This window comes from Entelurus aequoreus, linkage group LG01 (genome assembly GCF_033978785.1).
Source record: "Entelurus aequoreus isolate RoL-2023_Sb linkage group LG01, RoL_Eaeq_v1.1, whole genome shotgun sequence".
NCBI lineage: Eukaryota > Metazoa > Chordata > Actinopteri > Syngnathiformes > Syngnathidae > Entelurus > Entelurus aequoreus.
Genome location: NC_084731.1, coordinates 100,124,483 through 100,146,072, shown reverse-complemented (window position 1 = coordinate 100,146,072; position 21,590 = coordinate 100,124,483). Strand labels below are relative to the sequence as shown.

Below are 21,590 nucleotides of genomic sequence, written 5' to 3'. Positions count from 1 at the left end.
AGTATACGCATATATATATATATATATATATATATGTATATACACAAACCCCGTTTCCATATGAGTTGGGAAATTGTGTTAGATGTAAATATAAACGTAATACAATGATCAAGCCATATTCAGTTGAATATGCTACAAAGACAACATATTTGATGTTCAAACTGATAGCAACATGTGAAAAGAAGTTGGGAACACTTATTTGGAACATCCCACAGGTGTGCAGGCTAATTGGGAACAGGTGGGTGCCATGATTGGGTATAAAAGTAGATTCCATGAAATGCTCAGTCATTCACAAACAAGGATGGGGCGAGGGTCACCACTTTGTCAACAAATGCCTGAGCAAATTGTTGAACAGTTTAAGAACAACCTTTCTCAAGCAGCTATTGCAAGGAATTTAGGGATTTCACCATCTACGCTCCGTAATATCATCAAAGGGTTCAGAGAATGTGGAGAAATCACTGCACGTAAGCAGCTAAGCCGTGACCTTCCATCCCTCAGGCTGTACTGCATCAACAAGCCACATCAGTGTGTAAAGGATATCACCACATGGGCTCAGGAACACTTCAGAAAACCACTGTCAGTAACTACAGTTGGTCGCTACATCTGTAAGTGCAAGTTAAAACTCTCCTATGCAAGGTGAAAACCGTTTATCAACAACACCCAGAAACACTTCGCTGGGCCTGAGCTCATCTAAGATGGACTGATACAAAGTGGAAAAGTGTTCTGTGGTCTGACGAGTCCACATTTCAAATTGTTTTTGGAAACTGTGGATGTCGTGTCCTCCGGACCAAAGAGGAAAAGAACCATCCGGATTGTTCTAGGTGCAAAGTGTAAAAGGCAGCATGTGTGATGGTATGGGGGTGTATTAGTGGCCAAGACATGGGTAATTTACACATCTGTGAAGGCACCATTAATGCTGAAAGGTACTTACAGCTTTTGGAGCAACATATGTTGCCATCCAAGCAACGTTACCATGGACGCCCCTGCTTATTTCAGCAAGACAATGCCAAGCCACGTGTTACATCAACGTGGCTTCATAGTAAAAGAGTGCGGGTACTAGACTGGCCTGCCTGTAGTCCAGACATTGAAAATGTGTGGCACCTGCAATAGCAGAAGGGAGACCCCCGGACTGTTGAACAACTTAAGCTGTACATCAAGCAAGAATGGGAAAGAATTCCACTTCAAAAATGTGTCTCCTCACTTCCCAAACCAAAACTGAGTGTTGTTAAAAGGAAAGGCCATGTAACACAGTGGTGAACATGCCCTTTCCCAACTACTTTGGCACGTGTTGCAGACATGAAATTCTAAGTTAATTATTATTTGCAAAAAAAAAATAAAGTTTATGAGTTTGAACATGAAATATGTTGTCTTTGTAGCATATTCAACTGAATATGGCTTGAAAAGGATTTGCAAATCATTGTATTCCGTTTATATTTACATCTAACACCATTTCCCAACTACCGCTTATTCCCTTCTGGGTCGCGGGGGGCGCTGGAGCCTATCTCAGCTACATTTGGGCGGAAGGCGGGGTGCACCCTGGACTCAAATGGAAACGGGGTTTGTATGTCCTGGTTGGGGTTGATACATCTCTGGCTTAGTAGTCTTTTAAGACTATGATAGCTATTATGTAATATTGTATAATCATGAACATCTTTCACCAATCTACTTGACTTTACATCCTAATGCAAGTAGGACATGTTTGATGTCCTTCATGCTAATATGACGTCACATGACATGCATAAGCTATAAGGAAGGGAGTTGTCCTTCACTCCATGGAACACAACTACAGGACTGAAATTGTAAAGCGAGAAGGACACAGGTATGTCATTTCTAGATCTGAGATACTTCTATGTAAATATGATATGTATATTTGTTGTTGTTTCCTACGCATTCATGTCTGGTGCAAGTACAATAAGCCATTCTTTGGTTCAATGTTAGGTTGGCTATCTTGCAAAGATCCTGTAATAGATGTGCTGTGAAATAACAGCAGGACAAGCTACTGGACTTCATTTGAGAAAGTGTCCTCCACCGTCTTCTCAGACATTTCAAGTGCAGGCGGACAAAAGTCCTAAAAGTAGTTGACAGTAAAAGAAAAGTCCCAAATAAGTGAACTGTTCAACAAAAAGTGGAGTGTAAGACAAGGCATTGTATTGTGCAGTGTACAGGACACCTGGCATAAGAAGATTGATTGACAATGGTCTACAGACCCTTCGCCAATCAGGACGCAGAACACAATGTGCAATCATGTGCTGTAAGAACAAAAAGGAGCGACACTGTGAAAAAATACACACAGAAAAAAGACAGCGAGGCCGTGTAAAGTGAAGCGTGTTGTAGCGAGGGAACACTGCGTTAGTTTCATCTTGTCAATGGAATAGAAAAACCTTCACTATGTCCAGGTATATTCTTCCAAATTGAGAAGACTACAGAATGCTAAAAGTCTGCACATTTGACAATAAATATGGAGATGTAAAGCAGGGCCGGCGTGGCATAGACCCGTATAGGCAAATGCTAAGGGCGCCGTCCATCAGGGGGCGCTGTCACGCTTGTCCGATTAATACAGACGTTTTGTTAACGCTGTATTATAAAAAAGAGTCAAACGAAGTGCTATGGATCGCTGTCAAAGACGTAAGAGGAAATGACGTAAGCGGAAATGACCCCGGAAGTAAATGGGGGGTAGGAAGGTTTTTGTAATGGGAAGAAAATTTGGCGTGACAGCCTCACCACGTCGAAAAATCAACACAAGATGTCAAAACAGCCAAAACTGTCAGGTGTCCAGGGAAGACAAAATAGAAAAGAAGAGGAGGAGAAACGAGAAAAAGACAGGTAGCAGGTAGGTAACGTTAGCCTACATGAAATTATTTGTCTGTTACAGAATGTGATAGTAACCTGTCTTTTTAGCATTAAGCTAATGCTACATGATTCGGCAATTGCTAAAATAGCTAGTTCTGTTTTAACGTCAGGTTAATATTGTGGAGGGGGCTAAATTGTTATGGAAAATAATAATGTAACGTTAGGTAATTACAGTACTCCCATCTTACATTCCTCAGGGAAGACCAAGTCAGGAATGCTCTCACTATTTGCCTACTAAGCAAATGTTTGATTTTCAGCTGCTGGATCTTTACAACTACAGTCCAAATCAACTTGGCTTTTGATTCTAACAACTCCTAATAATAATACACTCACAGTCACTTATAACACAAAGCTTATGTTGTCTTTAGATACTGTCAAAATGATGTGCTTTTTTTCATGGAGTGAAAAAATGCCCCCCGCATTTTTACTATGTGACATGTTGTAGCATTACATCACAAACATTTGCTCTTTTTGACATTGTTCTAGTCCAGGGGTCACCAACGCGGTGCCCGCAGGCACCAGGTAGCCCGTAAGGACCAGATGAGTAGCCCGCTGGCCTGTTCTAAAAATAGCTCAAATAGCAGCACTTACCAGTGAGCTGCCTCTATTTTTTAAATTGTATTTATTTACTAGCAAGCTGGTCTCGCTTTGCCCGACATTTTTAATTCTAAGAGAGACAAAACTCAAATAGACTTGGTCTTCACTTGTTTAAATGAATTCATTAATTTTTTTACTTTGCTTCTTATAACTTTCAGAAAGACAATTTTAGAGATTAAAATACAACCTTAAAAATGATTTTAGGATTTTTAAACATATACCTTTTTACCTTTTAAATTCCTTCCTCTTTCCTGATAATTTAAATCAATGTTCAAGTAAAAAATTTTATTTTTATTGTAAAGAATAATAAATACATTTTAATTTAATTCTTCATTTTAGCTTCTGTTTTTTCAATGAAGAATATTTGTGAAATATTTCTTCAAACTTATTATGATAAAAATTCAAAAAAATTATTCTGGCAAATCTAGAAAATCTGTAGAATCAATTTTGAATCTTATTTCAAAGTCTTTTGAATTTCTTTTAAAAAATTTGTTCTGGAAAATCTAAAAGAAATAATAATTTGTCTTTGTTAGAAATATAGCTTGGTCCAATTTGTTATATATTCTAACAAAGTGTAGATTGGATTTTAACCTATTTAAAACATGTCATCAAAATTCTAAAATTAATCTTAATCATGAAATTCTAAGTTAATTATTATTTGCAAAAAAAAAATTAAGTTTGAGTTTGAACATGAAATATGTTGTCTTTGTAGCATATTCAACTGAATATGGCTTGAAAAGGATTTGCAAATCATTGTATTCTGTTTATATTTACATCTAACACCATTTCTCAACTCATATGGAAACAGGGTTTGTATATTAATGACCTCCCCAATATTTGCACATATGCCAAGTGTATGCAGATGATACCATCATTAATGTGGAGCCCACTCCCTCAACAGGCCAGACAGCTTGCTGAAGTATCCCCACACAGCAAAAAGAGGGCATAAATAAACATCCATAACCCAATTTTGGGAAGTTGACATTGTTTTCTTATTATATTTGTACTATCATTCTATGTTTGTATTTGTGTAGGCCAGGGGTGTCCAAAGTGTTGCCCGGGGGCCATTTGCGGCCCACAGGTCATTTTTTAACGGCCCCACGGCACATTTTAAAAATACGATTGAAAACAATAAAAAACACTAAAAGTGGTATTTAAAGAGCAAACCGGTGAAATGTAACAAGAAAATGTAGCAATGTTTACTCTAATCACACAAAGCTGCCATGTAGGCTGTTTCTTTCTTTAAAAAATAATAATGAATCAAAATCAATTTCATTATGAATTATTGACCTATTCAAGGCTCCAATTACGTCACATTAAATATTTTGAGATATTTTTTGGGGAAAATGTTGCATATTTTGTGTTTGCCATGTAAAAAAACGAGCTGTTTTTTTTTTAAAGAAGGGCCTAAAACGAACAAACAAAAAACAAACAATAAAACTTATAATTGACAGATCTGAAGTTGATCTCGAGATTATTGTGTTAAAAGTAAACAGTAAAAAAAAAAAATGATAGTTTATTTTTTAACACTTTAATGAGTAGGACCCTTTTGGATCCCCTACAATTTTAGTGTGATTAGTTTTTGTGTCATTGCTCACTAATAATGAATTAAAATCAATGGTTTTATGAGTTATTGACCTTTTTAAGGCTCCAATTATTATATAATCTTAAATATCCTACTTAAAAATTTTATTGGGTGAAAATATTGCATATTTTGTGTTTTTTTCATTAAAAAAAAGGCTTTCTTTGACAAAAAGTTTCCAATTTAAATCTTTAAAAAATGTTATATTGACAGATAGACCTAATGTTGATCTAGAGATTTAAAAACTTGAATAATAACACAAATAATAATACTGAATAATGACACATTTTTTATATTTTTTTGGACCAAAACCCTTTGGGGTCCCCGGGATCAAGCCTGAGTGGAAGCCTAAATGTATATTTTTTATACATATATTGTATTGGTTTTTAAAATAAAAAATATCAAAATGGCCCCTGCTAGCTTTGTGCGGCCCTCAGTGGAAAAAGTTGGACCCCCTGGTGTAGGCCTATTAACGCTGGGAAAAGGCGGTTGAGGACAGGCCTGGTTGTCAGGGCTGATTCAATAGAATATTTGCATAATCAATAAACCTAATGGAACCATTCATATTAAGTAAGAAACCTCACCACTCTTATGTCCAGCTGGGCCATTTGATGGTTCATTCAAAAATGCCTCCAACTGTTCCAGTGGAAACTGGATATTGGCCGGCATTTCAACTTCTGGTCCCGGTAATGGTCAACCTGCTGGTTAAGAAGTTGACCTTCGCCATCAGCTGGTCTTGGGTGTGCTTAATAGTTTCCAGCAGGCTAAGGATCTGGACCTCAGCCGCTGGCAGTATAAAATATATCATGTTTCAGTGTTTATCCTCATTACTCATAATCCTGACATTAGCTATTGACCTTAGTTAATGACAAAAGTTATTGACAAAGTTTGAAGAAAGTATGTGATTGGTTGTGAATTTGAACTTTTTCCAAAATCTGTGGCACAAATGTGTTTGTCATTCTTGTTTGGTGTGGGTTCACAGTGTGGCACATATTAAGAGTGTTAAAGTTGTTTTATACGGCCACCGTCAGTGTAACCTGTATGGCTGTGGACCAAGTATGCCTTGCTGTCACTTACAGAGCAAGCAGATGCTGCGTACAACATGTGGCTGGGCTAGCACGCTGGCTGTACATGTTGTAGAGGGCGATAAAGGCGGCACCTACACGGCACGCCCTTATTATTGTTGATTGGGTGAAAATCAGCAGACATTCGAGAGAATTGGTTCAACCGCCACCCGCCCGACTCTAATTAAAATCTATTTTTGTCGTCATGCATCCGCCCGACCCGCGGACTCCGCGGTTGTGTCCGCAAACAGCGCATCTCTAGTATGTATATAATGTGTATATATATAATATATATATATAATATATATGTATATATATGTGTATTTATATATATGTATATATGTGTATATAACACGTGTATATATGTGTGTTATATATGTTTGTGTATATGTATATATGTATGTGTATTAGGGTTGTCCCGATCCTCACATACCGTCACGTCATACGTCACATACCCATACGTCACAGTGTCACGTCATACGTCACATACTGGCACGTCATACGTCACATACCGTCACGTCATACATGGTGTCACACGTCATATTTCACATAGTGTCACGTCATACGTCACATACTGTCACGTCATACGTCGTGTCACGTCATACGTCACATACTGTCACGTCATACGTCGTGTCACGTCATACGTCACATACTGTCACGTCATACGTCACATACTGTCACGTCATACGTCACATACTGTCACGTCATACGTCACATACTGTCACGTCATACATCGTGTCACGTCATACGTCACACAGTGTCACGTCATATATATATATATATATATTATATGCAGACAGATGAAGACCATGAAGCTGAGAAGGCGCAGGAAGCTGAGAAGGCGCGGAGAGAGGGGGCCAGGCCAAAGAAAAAGTTCAAATAAGGTAGCAGCGGTATTAACACATGACACATATGCTTTTGTAAATATTTGTATATATCTCTCATTTTGATTGTCATCTTTTTTAAAGGTGTGCATGGGCCTGACAGTTGTTCGTGTTCAATAAAAAATTCTTGTTCATCACATTGTATATTCTTTTATGGGGTAGCACGGTGGTAGCACGGTGGTAGCATGGTGGTAGCACGGTGGTAGCATGGTGGTATCACGGTGGTATCACAAAAAAAAGGTCCTTTTAAAACGCTGTATTGATTTATTAAAATGAGTGCATTTGAAATTGCAGGAAAACAAATTGTGCTGACACTATGTTGGATTGGATTATTTGCATAATAATTATGGCTTTGGTTCCAGAGCAGCGAGCTAGCAAAGAGTGCAAACAATGAGTAAACGGGTAAATGGTGTTCGTTGCACACCTGGAAAAATAATTGCATAACTACTGAATGTTTGTTTACACCAGCGTCTGAAAACAAACAAAAGTGCAGTTCAACCTGATTGAAGTGTTTGACTTGCTGGAATCCAGCATGAGTTGGGAAATGGTGTTAGATGTAAATATAAACGGAAATGATTTGCAAATCCTTTTCAACCCATATTCAATTAATGCACTACAATTGTTGCAAATAATAATTAACTTGGAATTTCATGGCTGCAACACGTGCCAAAGTAGTTGGGAAAGGGCATGTTCACCACTGTGTTACATGGCCTTTCCTTTTAACAACACTCAGTTTTGGTTTGGGAAGTGAGGAGACACATTTTTGAAGTGGAATTCTTTCCCATTCTTGCTTGATGTACAGCTTAAGTTGTTCAACAGTCCGGGGGTCTCCCTTCTGCTATTTTAGGCTTCATAATGCGCCACACATTTTCAATGGGAGACAGGTCTGGACTACAGGCAGGCCAGTCTAGTACCCGCACTCTTTGGCAGTCTTGCTGAAATAAGCAGGGGCGTCGGATGGCTGCTGGCTTTTCAACTTTGCGCCTATAACAATCCGGATGGTTCTTTTCCTCTGTGGTCCGGAGGACACGACGTCCACAGTTTCCAAAAACAATTTGAAATGTGGACTCTCAGACCACAGAACACTTTTCTACTTTGTATCAGTCCATCTTAGATGAGCTCAGGCCCAACAAAGTGGCCTTGCATGGAGAGTTTTAACTTGCACTTACAGATGTAGCGACCAACTGTAGTTACTGACAGTGGGTTTTATATATATATGTATATATATATGTGTATATATATATATATATATAATATATATATATATATATATATATATATTGTATATTATGAGCGCCTTGCACCTTATGGTCGGAAAAATGCTGTGTATGATATCCTTTCCCACGCTAATATGTGTGTGTGTAGGAACGGTACACAAAAATTTGGGTTCGGTACGTACCTCGGTTCATTTTCGGTACAGTAAGAAAACAACAAAATATACATTTTGGGGTTATTTATTTACCAAATTTGCAACATCTTCCACCAAAAATATTTTTCTTAGTGTAATATTTGATGTGAAGTAATGGGAACCTTGGATAGGTCAATAATTCATAATAACATTGATTTTGATTCAATATTATGTTTTGAGCAATTACAGTTTGAAAGAAAAAAAAAGAGCTTTGTTTTATTAGTCAACATTGCAACTTTTTCTAAATGACATTTAACCTTTAAGCTTTTTTATTTTACTTTTATGTTTTTGGTTATTTTAATAGTATTTTTAGAATGTGCCATGGGCCTTTAAAACATTAGCTGTGGGCCGCAAATGGCCTCCGGGGCACACTTTTGACACCCCTGCTATAGATAATAAAAAATTTAATGTGATAAATCTATGGATAAAAAGCAGAGCCTGGCGACGCATGCACGTTTATCATAACTCTCTCTCTCTCTCTCTGCCCCTCCCTCACCAATGCTGCTGTTTGTTTTGTTTTTAACCCCTTCTTAACCCTGAACGTACATTAAAAATACACGCAACCCTAACTCAAAATGCCGGACATTTGAGGCATTTAAGAAACTCCGCCCTGACAGCTCCGCAAAAGAGGACATGTCCGGTGAAAAGAGGACGTATGGTCAGTCTATCCTAGCCCGTTAGCTGATAGCATGCCGTGTGTTGTGCCTCGGTGTGCATTGTTTACACAACGTGCGTTACGCTACTTAATATGTCCGTGTGGAAACTCGTTTGGTACACCTCCGAACCGAACCGGAACCCCCGTACCGAAACGGTTCAATACAAATACACGTACCGTTACACCCCTATGTGTGTAATCTTTAGTTGACCATGGTCTGCCATCTTCTTGCAGTCCGCAGAGGAGGGAGCAGTGAGCGCCATCTACTGCGCCGTGTCGGAGGAAGCAGAAGAAGTACTTTGACAGCGACTGTTCCCTGGTCCTCCCCCCCCCTAGCTCGGGACCCGGCCCTCGCTGCCAAGGACTTTGACATCTGCCAGAGACTGACCTCCAGGTTGTGATGAAAGCCTCTTGATAACAGGAAGGAGTCAAAGTCTATGTTCTTTATGCCTTCTCTGACATCTCATCACAACAAATCCATTGTAAAAAAGAAAATATTTGATATACTTTTGTGTACTTTTCTTATTCAAATGTCTGATGTGATTTATGACTCCTCTGGTGGTGTGTTGTCAACAACTGGGCCATGAGTGAAAGTACAAGAACTTCCCTTTATTGAGTGATTTGACAAGAAAAGATGCTTTTTGAAGAAGTGTGTCCTTCAGCGCTGCACTACTTGGCTGCAGAGACAAATTGATATCATTTTGTTGGCTATTTTCTGTGGACTGCAGTACCTTTCTGTCGCTCCTCCACCATTTCATGGATGAGCTCCTCCAGCACAGGAGCCACGTGGTCCAGCTGCTTGGGTGAAAGTCGCACCGTGATGTCCACTGTTTTGTCCTACAAACACACACATTTTGGTTGGACAATGACACAAGTGTACACAAGGTTGTGCGCACACACCAGGTTGGTGGCGTGCTCAGCTGGAGGAAGTTGCTCCACGGTGACTTCTTCAAAGTGGCCATCCTCCGACCGAGGCTCCATGTCCTTCCTTCCCTCTCGCTCCTGCACAATGGAGCACATACACACGATGTCACTTTGTTATAGCACCACAATACACCTATAGTGTACATAAAACACTGGTGATAATAATAAACATTATGATTATATTTTAACTGACTTGTTTTACCTCCAGATTGTTAATAACAATATTTCATTCAATTTCATTTCCATAAATCTTGTGTGGACGCTTCAAATCAAGCATCACCCTGATGTTGAAAAGTGTCTTACATATATATATATATATATATATATATATATATATGTATATATATATATATATATATATATATATATATATATATATATATACATTTATTTGTATTTATTTGTATTTTTTTTAAATTTCCATAAGCCATATGTAAAAGCTTAAAATCAAATAAATAAAATTCCAATATGTTTAATATATATGTTATGTATATATATATATATATATATATATATATATATATATATATATATATATATATATATATATATATATATATATATATATATATATATATATATATATATATTAGGGCTGGGCAACGATTAAAAATTTTAATCATAGTTAATCGCACTATTTCTCTGATTAATCACGATTAACTGCATTGTATACGTAAAACCCAATAATGAATTAAAAAGTAGTGTGTAGTGCACCTTTATTGGAATATTCTCCCATATGAACAAAAGTGCCAAAACATTTGTTGTGCAAACACAATTTAAATCAGTACTTATTAAACAGTAGCAGTTAAATAGCATATTTTATGAAAATCAACTCAAAAAATGTCAATACAAACATTCAAGTTTATTGCCACTGCCAGGGTATTTTAGTTATCCTGTTTGTTATGGAAAGTAAATATAATCTACATACAAATCCCAGAGCCACAATCATAACATCCGAACAGGCAATTTCTGAGGTAACAGCAGAAACATTTTCCTGTAATTTTCCTTTCTTCCATAATGCCTCTCCTCTGTTTTCATTATAGACAGAACATGTGAATGCAGCACCCACCTTTTATCAATGGGTAAGGGCCGACATCCGGGCAACTGAGCTACATACGGGTTCTTCGAGCCATAGCAACCAGACTGGCGTTGAAAACAAACCGTTGCCATTACTCTTTAACCTGTCGACCTACGCAGGTTAAACCCGTCATTCTGCCTCCAAAATGCAGAAAAACTGTTGTTTTTGGTTGTGCTAACCACAACCGGAAACAGGGAAAACAAAGGTTGTATTTTGTTCTGCCAAAGCGTGATAAAAGCCCACAGAGACGAGACAAATGGCTCGCAGCTTTACACCGGGAAAACGAGGACGGTTCTCACTGGAGTCCCCCAAAGTCCCGGGTCGTGTGTTCGGATCACTTCGTTTCTGGTAAATATAAGGAACAAAAATCCACCTTCTTAACCACAACTTGGCTATACCGTCCGTGCTAATGTTGTACTTGTTGAATTTGTACCTTATAACGTTCGACAGCTGAAGTTGTTGTTGTACAAAAATAACATGCGGTATATACTATATAGTCTATAGCCTAGCTAGCTATTTTCGAAAACCGGACAACGAGAGGATACCAAAGGCAGCGTTAAGATGGACACCACCGGGAAAACGTAAACCAGGGCGGCCAAAGAACACCTGGCGAAGAACAGTTGAAGGGGAGCTGAAAGAGATGAAGCTTACATGGGGCGAGGCACAGAGACGAGCACAGCAGCGAGATGAATGCCGTCGAGTCGTCGAAGCCTTATTTCCCATCCGGGAAGAAGAGGATTAAGTTAAGTAAGTAATATACTATATAGTCTATAGCCTAGCTAGCTATTTTCGAAAACCGGTTTCGTTTAAATTTGCACTTAGCAGTTGGGTTTTTAAAAACCAATAAACCCTATAATTTTCATGTTGCCATTCAATACATGTAGCCCTCAAATCTCTCAATATTTTATACACTAACACTTGATCTTGTTGTTGATAACTTCTGCGTCTCTTTCTTAGTAGCGCGCAGGCTAAGCTAACTAGCAAGCTAAGCTAAGCCTGAGAAGCTTTAAAGTTCACTGAGACGAGTCTGACGCAAATAATACATTTTTGTTTTTTCACACGATATGCGAATAAGTAAAAATGCGTAAATGAAGGATTTAACGCCGACATCTAGGGCACAACGCTCGTTAAATGCTTTTTCTGTCAATGCTGTGTTCGCTGTGAGCTGCTTTGTTTTCAACGAATTCCCGGTTGCTAGGGGATTGGTAGGCGGAAGTGACGTAGGTCCGCCCTCACCCATATAATGCACTGTAACTCCGAGGTAATTATGCTTACCGATTGATGTCCAGTAGTCCCCACTGACAGCAACTACAGCTGCACGTTGTAAAGTTGTCACTTTTACAGTCCTCTCCTTTTCATACAACTCGTGTATGGGTGAGGGCGGACCTACGTCACTCCCGCCTACCAATCCCCTAGCAACCGGGAATTCGTTGAAAACAAAGCAGCTCACAGCGAACACAGCATTGACAGAAAAAGCATTTAACGAGCGTTGTGGCTTGGAAGTCGGCGTTAAATCCTTCATTTACGCATTTTTACTTATTCGCATATCGTGTGAAAAAACGAAAATGTATTATTTGCGTCAGACTCGTCTCAGTGAACTTTAAAGCTTCTCAGGCTTAGCTTAGCTTGCTAGTTAGCTTAGCCTGCGTGCTACTAAGAAAGAGACGCGGAAGATCAAGTGTTAGTGTATAAAATATTGAGAGATTTGAGGGCTACATGTATTGTTTAAGTACAACTGTTCTTCGCCAGGTGTTCTTTGGCCGCCCTGGCTTACGTTTTCCCGGTGGTGTCCATCTTAACGCTGCCTTTGGTATCCTCTCGTTGTCCGGTTTTCGAAAATAGCTAGCTAGGCTATAGACTATACAGTATATACCGCATGTTATTTTTGTACAACAACAACTTCAGCTGTCGAACGTTATAAGGTAAAAATTCAACTAGTACAACATTAGCACGGACGTATAGCCAAGTTGTGGTTAAGAAGGTGGATTTTTGTTCCTTATATTTACCAGAAACGAAGTGATCCGAACACACGACCCGGGACTTTGGGGGACTCCAGTGAGAACCGTCCTCGTTTTCCCGGTGTAAAGCTGCGAGCCATTTGTCTCGTCTCTGTGGGCTTTTATCGCGCTTTGGCAGAACAAAATACAACCTTTGTTTTCCCTGTTCCCAGTTGTGGTTAGCACAACCAAAAACAACACAGTTTTTCGGCATTTTGGAGGCAGAATGACGGGTTTAACCAGCGTAGGTCGACAAGTTAAAGAGTAATGGCAACGGTTTGTTTTCAACGCCAGTCTGGTTGTTATGGCTCGAAGAACCCGTATGTAGCTCAGTTGCCCGGATGTCGGCCCTCACCCATAGGCGTTAACAAAATAAAAGCATGTAAAAAAAACATACGCAATAATGTGCGATAAAATATTTGTCGGCGTTAATAGATTGATGGGTTAACTCAAAATTAACGCATTAACTTGCCCACCCCTAATATATATATATATATATATATATGTATATATATATATATATGTGTTAAATAAATACATATATTTATTCATATTTTATTATATATAAAATATAAATATATATTAAATAATATATATATTTATATATATATATATATATATATATATATATATATATATATATATATATATATATATATATATATATATATATATATATATATATGTATGTATGTATATATTAAATATGTATATTTAATATACATATATATATTTGTGTTAAATAAATACATATATTTATTTATATTTTATTATATATAAAATATAAATATATAATAAATAATATACTGTATATATTTAAATATATATATATATATATATATATATATATATATATATATATATATATATATATATATATATATATATATATATATATATATATATATATATATATATATATATATATATATATATATATAATGTCTTCTAAGCCAAACCAAACAGTCCAGTTGCCATCGATTGAATGCCCTGATAAAATATACCTAAAATATATATTTATATATGTATCTAATATATATTTTATTATATGTATATATAAATTAAAATTTTCATAAAATATATGATTTAAAAATACATATATATGTATGTATATGTATATATATACTGTATATATATATATGTGTATATATATATATATATATATATATATATATATATATATATATATATATATATATACACGTGGCAAAGTTGGTAGAGTGGTCGTGCCAGCAATCGGAGGGTTGCTGGTTCCTGTGGTTCAATCCCCACCTTCTACCATCCTAGTCACGTCCGTTGTGTCCTTGGGCAAGACACTTCACCCTTGCTCCTGATGGCTGCTGGTTAGCGCCTTGCATGGCAGCTCCCACCATCAGTGTGTGAATGTGTGTGTGAATGGGTGAATGTGGAAATACTGTCAAAGCGCTTTGAGTACCTTGAAGGTAGAAAAGCGCTATACAAGTAAAACCCATTTATCATATATATATATATATATATATATATATATATATATATATATATATATATATATATATATATATATATATATATATATATATATATATATATATATATATATATATATATATATATATATATATATATATATATATATATATATATATATTTCATGTATATTTTCCATTTATACATACATATAATAACATATATTTTAAAGACATATATATATATATATATGATATATATATATATATATCCATATTTATCCATATATATATATATATTGATTATATATATATATATATATATATATATATATATATATATATATATATATATATATATATATATATATATATATATATATATATATATATATATATATATATATATATATATATATATACAGGTATATATATATATATATATATATATATATATATATATATATATATATATATATATATAATAAAATAATCAATGAATACAAACCCTGTACTACAACAATTGTACAATTGTACGTACAATTGTATATCTTTTAAACTTTATTATTACCTGATCATGGAACAAATATGATATTATACATTATACATTATGATATTATTTTGATATGATAATGAGTATTATGATATTATACATTCCAAATATATAAATACTTAAATATCTGCTTAACTTGTTAATTTCAAAGCAAGTTATCCATCAAATTGTACGTTGTAAAAATGATATTTTAAATTTAGAACTGTTGTTCTGCCTTTAGAAAAAAACGTTTTTCCGTTTTTCCATTTAAAGTAATTTGCTGTAAAAAGTACTATACATTTTAGGTTAAAAACTGGTAACTCAACTGCCAGTTTTTTTACAGTAAAATCTACAGATATTCGAGGGTGCTGTGGATTCATTTAAAATGATCGCGATTCAGTTTTTTTCATTTTTAATCTATATTAATATATAGAATATAATAATATAATATATTAATATAATATATATATTAATCATGTTTCATTTTGCATGAGCAAAGAGAATGAAGACAGAAGGGAGTATTAATGCATTAGAGGCATAATTTACTCAAGGTTTGCGTGTACTAAAACACGTGCAAACTTAATAGCACACGCAAAGATGATCTACTAAATGTGTGCAAAGTGGAATGCGTTAAGTATTAAGTGAGCAGAATAAGGCGTGCAATCCAGAAATGAAAAACATTAGACAATTCAGCAACATCCTTTTATAATTTCGTAGCTGCTAGATGACTAAAGGGGCTGATTAAAACAAATTCAATTGGTGTCATTTAATATATTTTTTAATGACATACAGATAGCAAATTCCACAGGTAAGAGCATGATAACATGAATATGCAGTAAATGAGTGTGATGCCCCGTATAGTACACAATATTTTATAGATTGCACAAGCTATTTGGATCTTAGTAAATCCGGCCCTCAATGTGTTTATTAATCACCTTTAACATCATGTTTATAGTAACAAAAAATGTTTTCTAAGCAGACATTTATCCACATTAATATTACTTTTACTATTGCTCATTTTGTAGTAATTTTGAGGTATTTTAGGATGGAATTGCTTTAGTGAAAATCTATCCATCCATCCATTTTCTACCGCTTGTCCCTTTCGGGGTCGCAGGGGGTGCTGGAGCCTATCTCAGCTGCATTCGGGCGGAAGGCGGGGGAACACCCTGGAAAATAAAACACTAAAATAAAAAAATTAAATAAAATAAATAAACAATTAATTAATTTATTTATTATAAATAAATTATAAATAAATAAATTATAAATAAATAAATTAAACATTAAAAAAATTAATTTGGAATTAAAAAAATAAAATACAAAAAATATAAAACAATTATAAATAAATAATAAATAAATAAATAATAAATACCTTTAAAAAAATATAAATATATGAATAATAAATATACAAAATTATACATAAATAATGAATACATAAATAAATACATAAATAAATGCATAAATAAATAATATTTATAAAAATTAAAAATAATAAATACATAAATAATATTTAATTTTAAAAGTATTATGCAAATTGTGCATAATACTTTAAGTGGGGTTTTTTTTGTACTCAAACTCCCCATTGAGAGGTCCATTGTGCTGTTGTTTAGCGTCTACCATATTGACTTGTTTGGTTGTGCAGCCTGTCACTACCGCATCAACTGTCCATTTGTACATTCGTGGAGGGAACACTACAGCCTGAAAAGTGTTGGAGCTGTTTGGTTTCTGTTTCGCCTTTAGAGATTTTGAGTCATTCTGGGCCGTATGGGTTAAATGCATTCAAATTGAAAAGTGCAAAAATGTTGATTATGTTCATTTGATTGAAACGTGTTGATTTGACTCTGCAAATAAATATACTCAAGCTGTGAATGGTATCCCAGCTCAACACACGCAGGCGTCATACCTTCATCAGCATCATCTCTTTGGGGCTGAAGAAGGTGATGTGTCCGTGTGTCGTCTCTGCCATCAGCACCACCACACACAGCAGCGCCACACAAGCAGCCGATGCTCCACGAATGCTCATTCTGCTCTGTCCTGCCCCCGGAGAATGGAAAACGTTATAGCAAGATCACCTTTTTAGTGCCATTCTAATTTGGTGTGTGTCGACGTGTACCACTGAGGCAACGTTGTTTAGCTCCGTACATTAGGGCAGTGTCTTTCTACCTTTTCTGAGCCAAGGCACATTTTCTTCAGTGAAGAAATCCCCAGGCACACAACCAGCAGAAATCATTGAAAAATGAAACTCAGCAGCCGATATTGACAATAAAAAGTCGTTTTCGCAATTGTTGGATATTAATTCAAACCATAACAAGCATGCTTCACTATAGCTCTTGTCTCAAAGTAGGTGTACTGTCACCACCTGTCACATCACACCCTGACTTATTTGGACTTTTTTGCTGTTTGTAGTGTTTTAGTTCTTGTCTTGCGCTCCTATTTCGGTGGCTTTTCCTGTTTTGTTGGTATTTTCCTGTTGCAGTTTCATGTCTCCCTTGAACGCTATTCCCCCGTACCTGCTATGTTAAGTACTATCTATCTATCTATGTTTTGGCAATCAAAACTATTTAAGTTGTGCGGACGCTATCCTTCTCTGTGGGGACATTGTTGATTGTCATGTCATGTACGGATGTACTTTGTGGACGCCGTCTGCTCCACACTGTCATGTTCTGTGGTCTGGATTATGTTTTGGTTTTTTTTGTTAGTTTTCAGACTCCATAGTTCCTGTTTGCGCTCCCTTGTTTATTTTAGTTTCCATGACGACTGATTAGTTTCACCTGTCTCATGTGTTCGGATCACGCACCTGCTCTAATCAGAGACTATTATTTAAGCCTGTTTTGCCAGTTAGTCGTCCTGGCGACATTGCCCTGTTTCGACTTTTCTTGCCATAGATCAGTGGTTCTTAACCTGGGTTGGATGGAACCCTAGGAGTTCGGTGAGTCAGGCTCAGGGGTTCGGCGGAGGTCAAGACACACCCGACTCATCGTGTAAATACAAACTTCTCCCTATCGGCGTATTACGGATACAGCAACAGCTGACTGATTTGCAGGTGTGTAATTTGTTGTGAGTTTATGCACTGTGTTGGTTTTGTTTTCTTTGAACAAGGTGATGTTCATGCACGCTTCATTTTGTGTACCAGTAAAACAACATGGTAACACTTTAGTATGGGGAACATATTCACCATTAATTACTTGCTTATTAACATGCAAATTAGTAACATATTGGCTCTTAACTAGTCATTATTAAGACTTAGACTTAAACAAACTTTAATGATCCACAAGGGAAATTGTTCAACACAGTAGCTCAGTTACAATGATGGAAAGTGTAAGGATGGAAAGGACAATGCAGGTCTAATTAGACTAATATAGCGATAAAAAATCTAACATATATACGAATATATACATAATATGTGTACAGAATAATATATATACAGATATATTATATTATGTCTACAACAATAATTAAGTACTTATTAATGCCTTATTCGGCATGGCCTTATTATAACCCTAACCCTCTAACCCTGACCCTAACCCTAACCAAATAACTCTAAATTAAGTCTTTATTACTTAGAATATGTTCCCCTAGTGTCCAAATAACTCTAAATTAAGTCTTTGTTACTTAGAATATGTTCCCTTAGTGTCCAAATAACTCTAAATTAAGTCTTTATTACTTAGAATATGTTCCCTTAGTGTCCAAATAACTCTAAATTAAGTCTTTGTTACTTAGAATATGTTCCCTTAGTGTCCAAATAACTCTAAATTTAGTCTTTGTTACTTAGAATATGTTCCCCTAGTGTCCAAATAACTCTAAATTTAGTTTTTGTCACTTAGAATATGTTCCCCATACTAAAGTGTTACCAAAAACATATAACTTTGTCTTGAATTTGAAAAAAAAAACATTTTATTTTTCACCAAAGAAGGGTTCGGTGAATGGGCATATGAAACTGGTGGGGTTCGGTACCTCCAACAAGGTTAAGAACCACTGCCATAGATCATGCTGTTTGATTCATGCTCTGCCAAGTAAGTTTTGTTTATTCATGCCACAGTTAGCGAGTTTTGTTTCATGTCCATAGTTTCTGCCCATGTGTTAGTTTTTGTATCATACGCTAAGTTGTGCCTTCGCCTTGTGCGCCCTTTTGTTTGTACCTATTGAGTTTGAATAATTAAATAATGTTCCTACCTTCAAGCCGTGTCCAGTTTAGTCCGATTGCATCCCGGGAGAACAATCCTCGCAGCAAGCCGCGACCCCCTCGTCACGACACACACGCTGTAAGTCTTTGCTGTCGTCCAGCATTCTGTTTTTGTTTACTTTGCAGCAAGTTCAGTTTTAGTTGAATTTTGCATCGCCATCCTTAAGCTTCAATGCCTTTTCTTAGCGGCACTCACCTTTTGTTTATTTTTGGTTTAAGCGTTAGATACCTTTTTACCTGCACATTGCCTCCCGCTGTCGCCTGCATATTGTGATCACCACAAACCATGTTCCTGACATCTACAAAGCAATTAGCTACCTGCTGCCACTTACTGATATGGAAGAGTATTACACGGTTACTCTGCCGAGCTCTAGACAACACCGACACTCAACAACGGTACATTATTTGCGGACTATAATTACTGGTTTGCAAAAAGTATTTTTAACCCAATTAGGTGAAACTACATAATCTCCCGCGGCACAGTGGTTGATAAACACTGCATTAGGGATGTAAAAGAAAAAAAAAAAAATTTTCAATTAATCGCCACTCTCACTTGTAACTATTATTAATCGATTAAAAAAATTAATTGATTTTTTTTTTTCTTTTTTTCATTTTGTCCTGTCCAGCCACTCATGCAAATCATATTGTTGACGGATGATCATATCTTCTGTACACATGTACTTTAGAAATGAGAAGTGTTGGATATTTCCTTCGCCTTATTTGTATTTAACTTTATTGAATGTTTGGGTAAAAAAAATGTTTTTAACAAAACCAGGTTTTTTTTTTAATAATATAAAAATGTGTTCACGTTGTTTATTTTATGGAAGAATGTAGTCAATCATAGATGTAGATACAGACATATTATATGTGTTTTTAAATGACACCAACCATTTTCGAATGAATTGCGAATATTAAATGTAAAGATTTTTAATCAATTGAAAAAATACATAAAAAATGGATTGTATTTATTTAATCTGTCCTGTCCGAGCACTTTAGTAAATGTTGGTGTAGAATTGTATTAAACAAAACCAGTTTTCACTTAAGTAATATTAAAATGTATCAGAGCTGTTTATCTATTTCATGGAGGAAGGTAGTTCATCAGGCACCCAGTGTTATTAAAAAGTATGGATTTTGAATCGAGAATCATTTTAAATCGAGAATCGATTCTGAATCAATTTGTTGCACCCAAGAATGGATTGGTGAGGTGCCCAAAGATTCACAGCCCTAATAAAAATACATGTGAAGTTACTCCGGCTGTGAATCTTTGGGCACCTCACCAATCCATTCTTGGGTGCAACAAATTGATTCAGAATCGATTCTCGATTTAAAATGATTCTCGATTCAAAATCCATACTTTTTAATAACATTGGGTGCCAGTGCTATCAGTAAATACTTTCCTCCATAAAATAGATTTAGAGCTTTGGTAGATTTATATATTACGTCAAAGAAAACTGGTTTTGTTTAATAAAATTATAAAAAAATTATTAAATGTAATAAAAAGTATCCAACACTTCTCTTTTCTACCGTAAATCTGAACAGCAGATATAGATCATCTACATCAATAATATGATTTGCTTAAATGGCTGGATAGAACAGATTTAAAAAATAAACAAATAAATAAAAATTAAATCCAATTTTTTTTTAAAAATCAATTAAGAATCGTTACAAATGAGAATCACGATTACCAAAAAAAAATTTTTTGACACCCCTAGAAGTTACAGCAGATCGTTGTAATTTTATTGTAATAAACTATAAAATTAAATTGTGAAGTTACATTTAGTTGTAACTTGTGTGTCCAATCACAGGCGTGCAGTTACAGTACGTTGCTGTAAAGATAAATGCTACTGAGACAGGAAGACAGGAATTTGACAATGACATTTTTTACAGTGCACAACACGCTACACACACAAGAGAAGCCCCAGTAACAACACTCACAACACAACACACAGACAGACCAGCACAGTTCCTACTGAGAGTGGGAAAGAAAAGCCCGAGAGACAATTAGAGGAAGACGCCAAATATTGACGCTCACGTGTTGTTTCAGCCTTTCTCCCGGAGGTTTGCTTCAAGAAGAGAGTCACTTCTTCTCCCTGCAGGCAGCCTTTATATCGCCAAAGCACTTCGCATCCAGGCTCCTGGAAACGCAGATATTACACTTGAATGCCGCTTCGTGCCCCGCTGTGTCGGCCTTTAAAGAGGTGACAAGTTCAATTCAAATACTGACAAACAATATTTCTATTTACATACCACACTTTTTCTCTGTGTGCGCCGTGTGTGTTTGTGTCGTACCGGGAAGGGGTTTCCGTCCATAAATTCTCTGCTTTTAGGAAGGAGCCAACACAAAGTGACATTTACGAGCCGCATGCATGCAGTCCTAAGAAACCCTGCGATGCT

At 35.9% G+C, this 21,590-nt stretch overlaps 1 protein-coding gene and 1 long non-coding RNA gene across 4 annotated transcripts; one reads left to right on the top strand and one right to left on the bottom strand.

Annotated features, from left to right (window-relative positions):
- Nucleotides 1-1,643: 1,643 nt before the first annotated feature.
- LOC133660145 (uncharacterized) lies at nucleotides 1,644-10,152 on the top strand. The gene is made up of 3 exons (XR_009827776.1): nucleotides 1,644-1,819; nucleotides 6,890-6,977; nucleotides 9,275-10,152. It is a non-coding gene; the product is annotated as an uncharacterized LOC133660145 (long non-coding RNA).
- Nucleotides 9,604-21,573, bottom strand: mlnl (motilin-like). Of its 3 annotated transcripts, XM_062063327.1 has the most exons (6): nucleotides 21,486-21,573; nucleotides 21,229-21,331; nucleotides 16,917-17,047; nucleotides 9,941-10,042; nucleotides 9,772-9,877; nucleotides 9,646-9,717 (listed from the first exon to the last, which is right to left on the bottom strand). In XM_062063327.1, the coding sequence occupies exons 1-6, from the start codon at nucleotides 21,558-21,560 to the stop codon at nucleotides 9,710-9,712; spliced, it is 525 nt and encodes a 174-aa protein (XP_061919311.1). In that variant the 5' UTR covers nucleotides 21,561-21,573; the 3' UTR covers nucleotides 9,646-9,709. The 3 variants fall into 3 exon arrangements, with proteins under 3 accessions (XP_061919293.1, XP_061919301.1, XP_061919311.1); XM_062063309.1 differs by having other exon boundaries at nucleotides 9,604-9,877; XM_062063317.1 differs by having other exon boundaries at nucleotides 9,604-9,877; nucleotides 21,444-21,543.
- Between the last annotated feature and the right edge of the window lie 17 nt (nucleotides 21,574-21,590).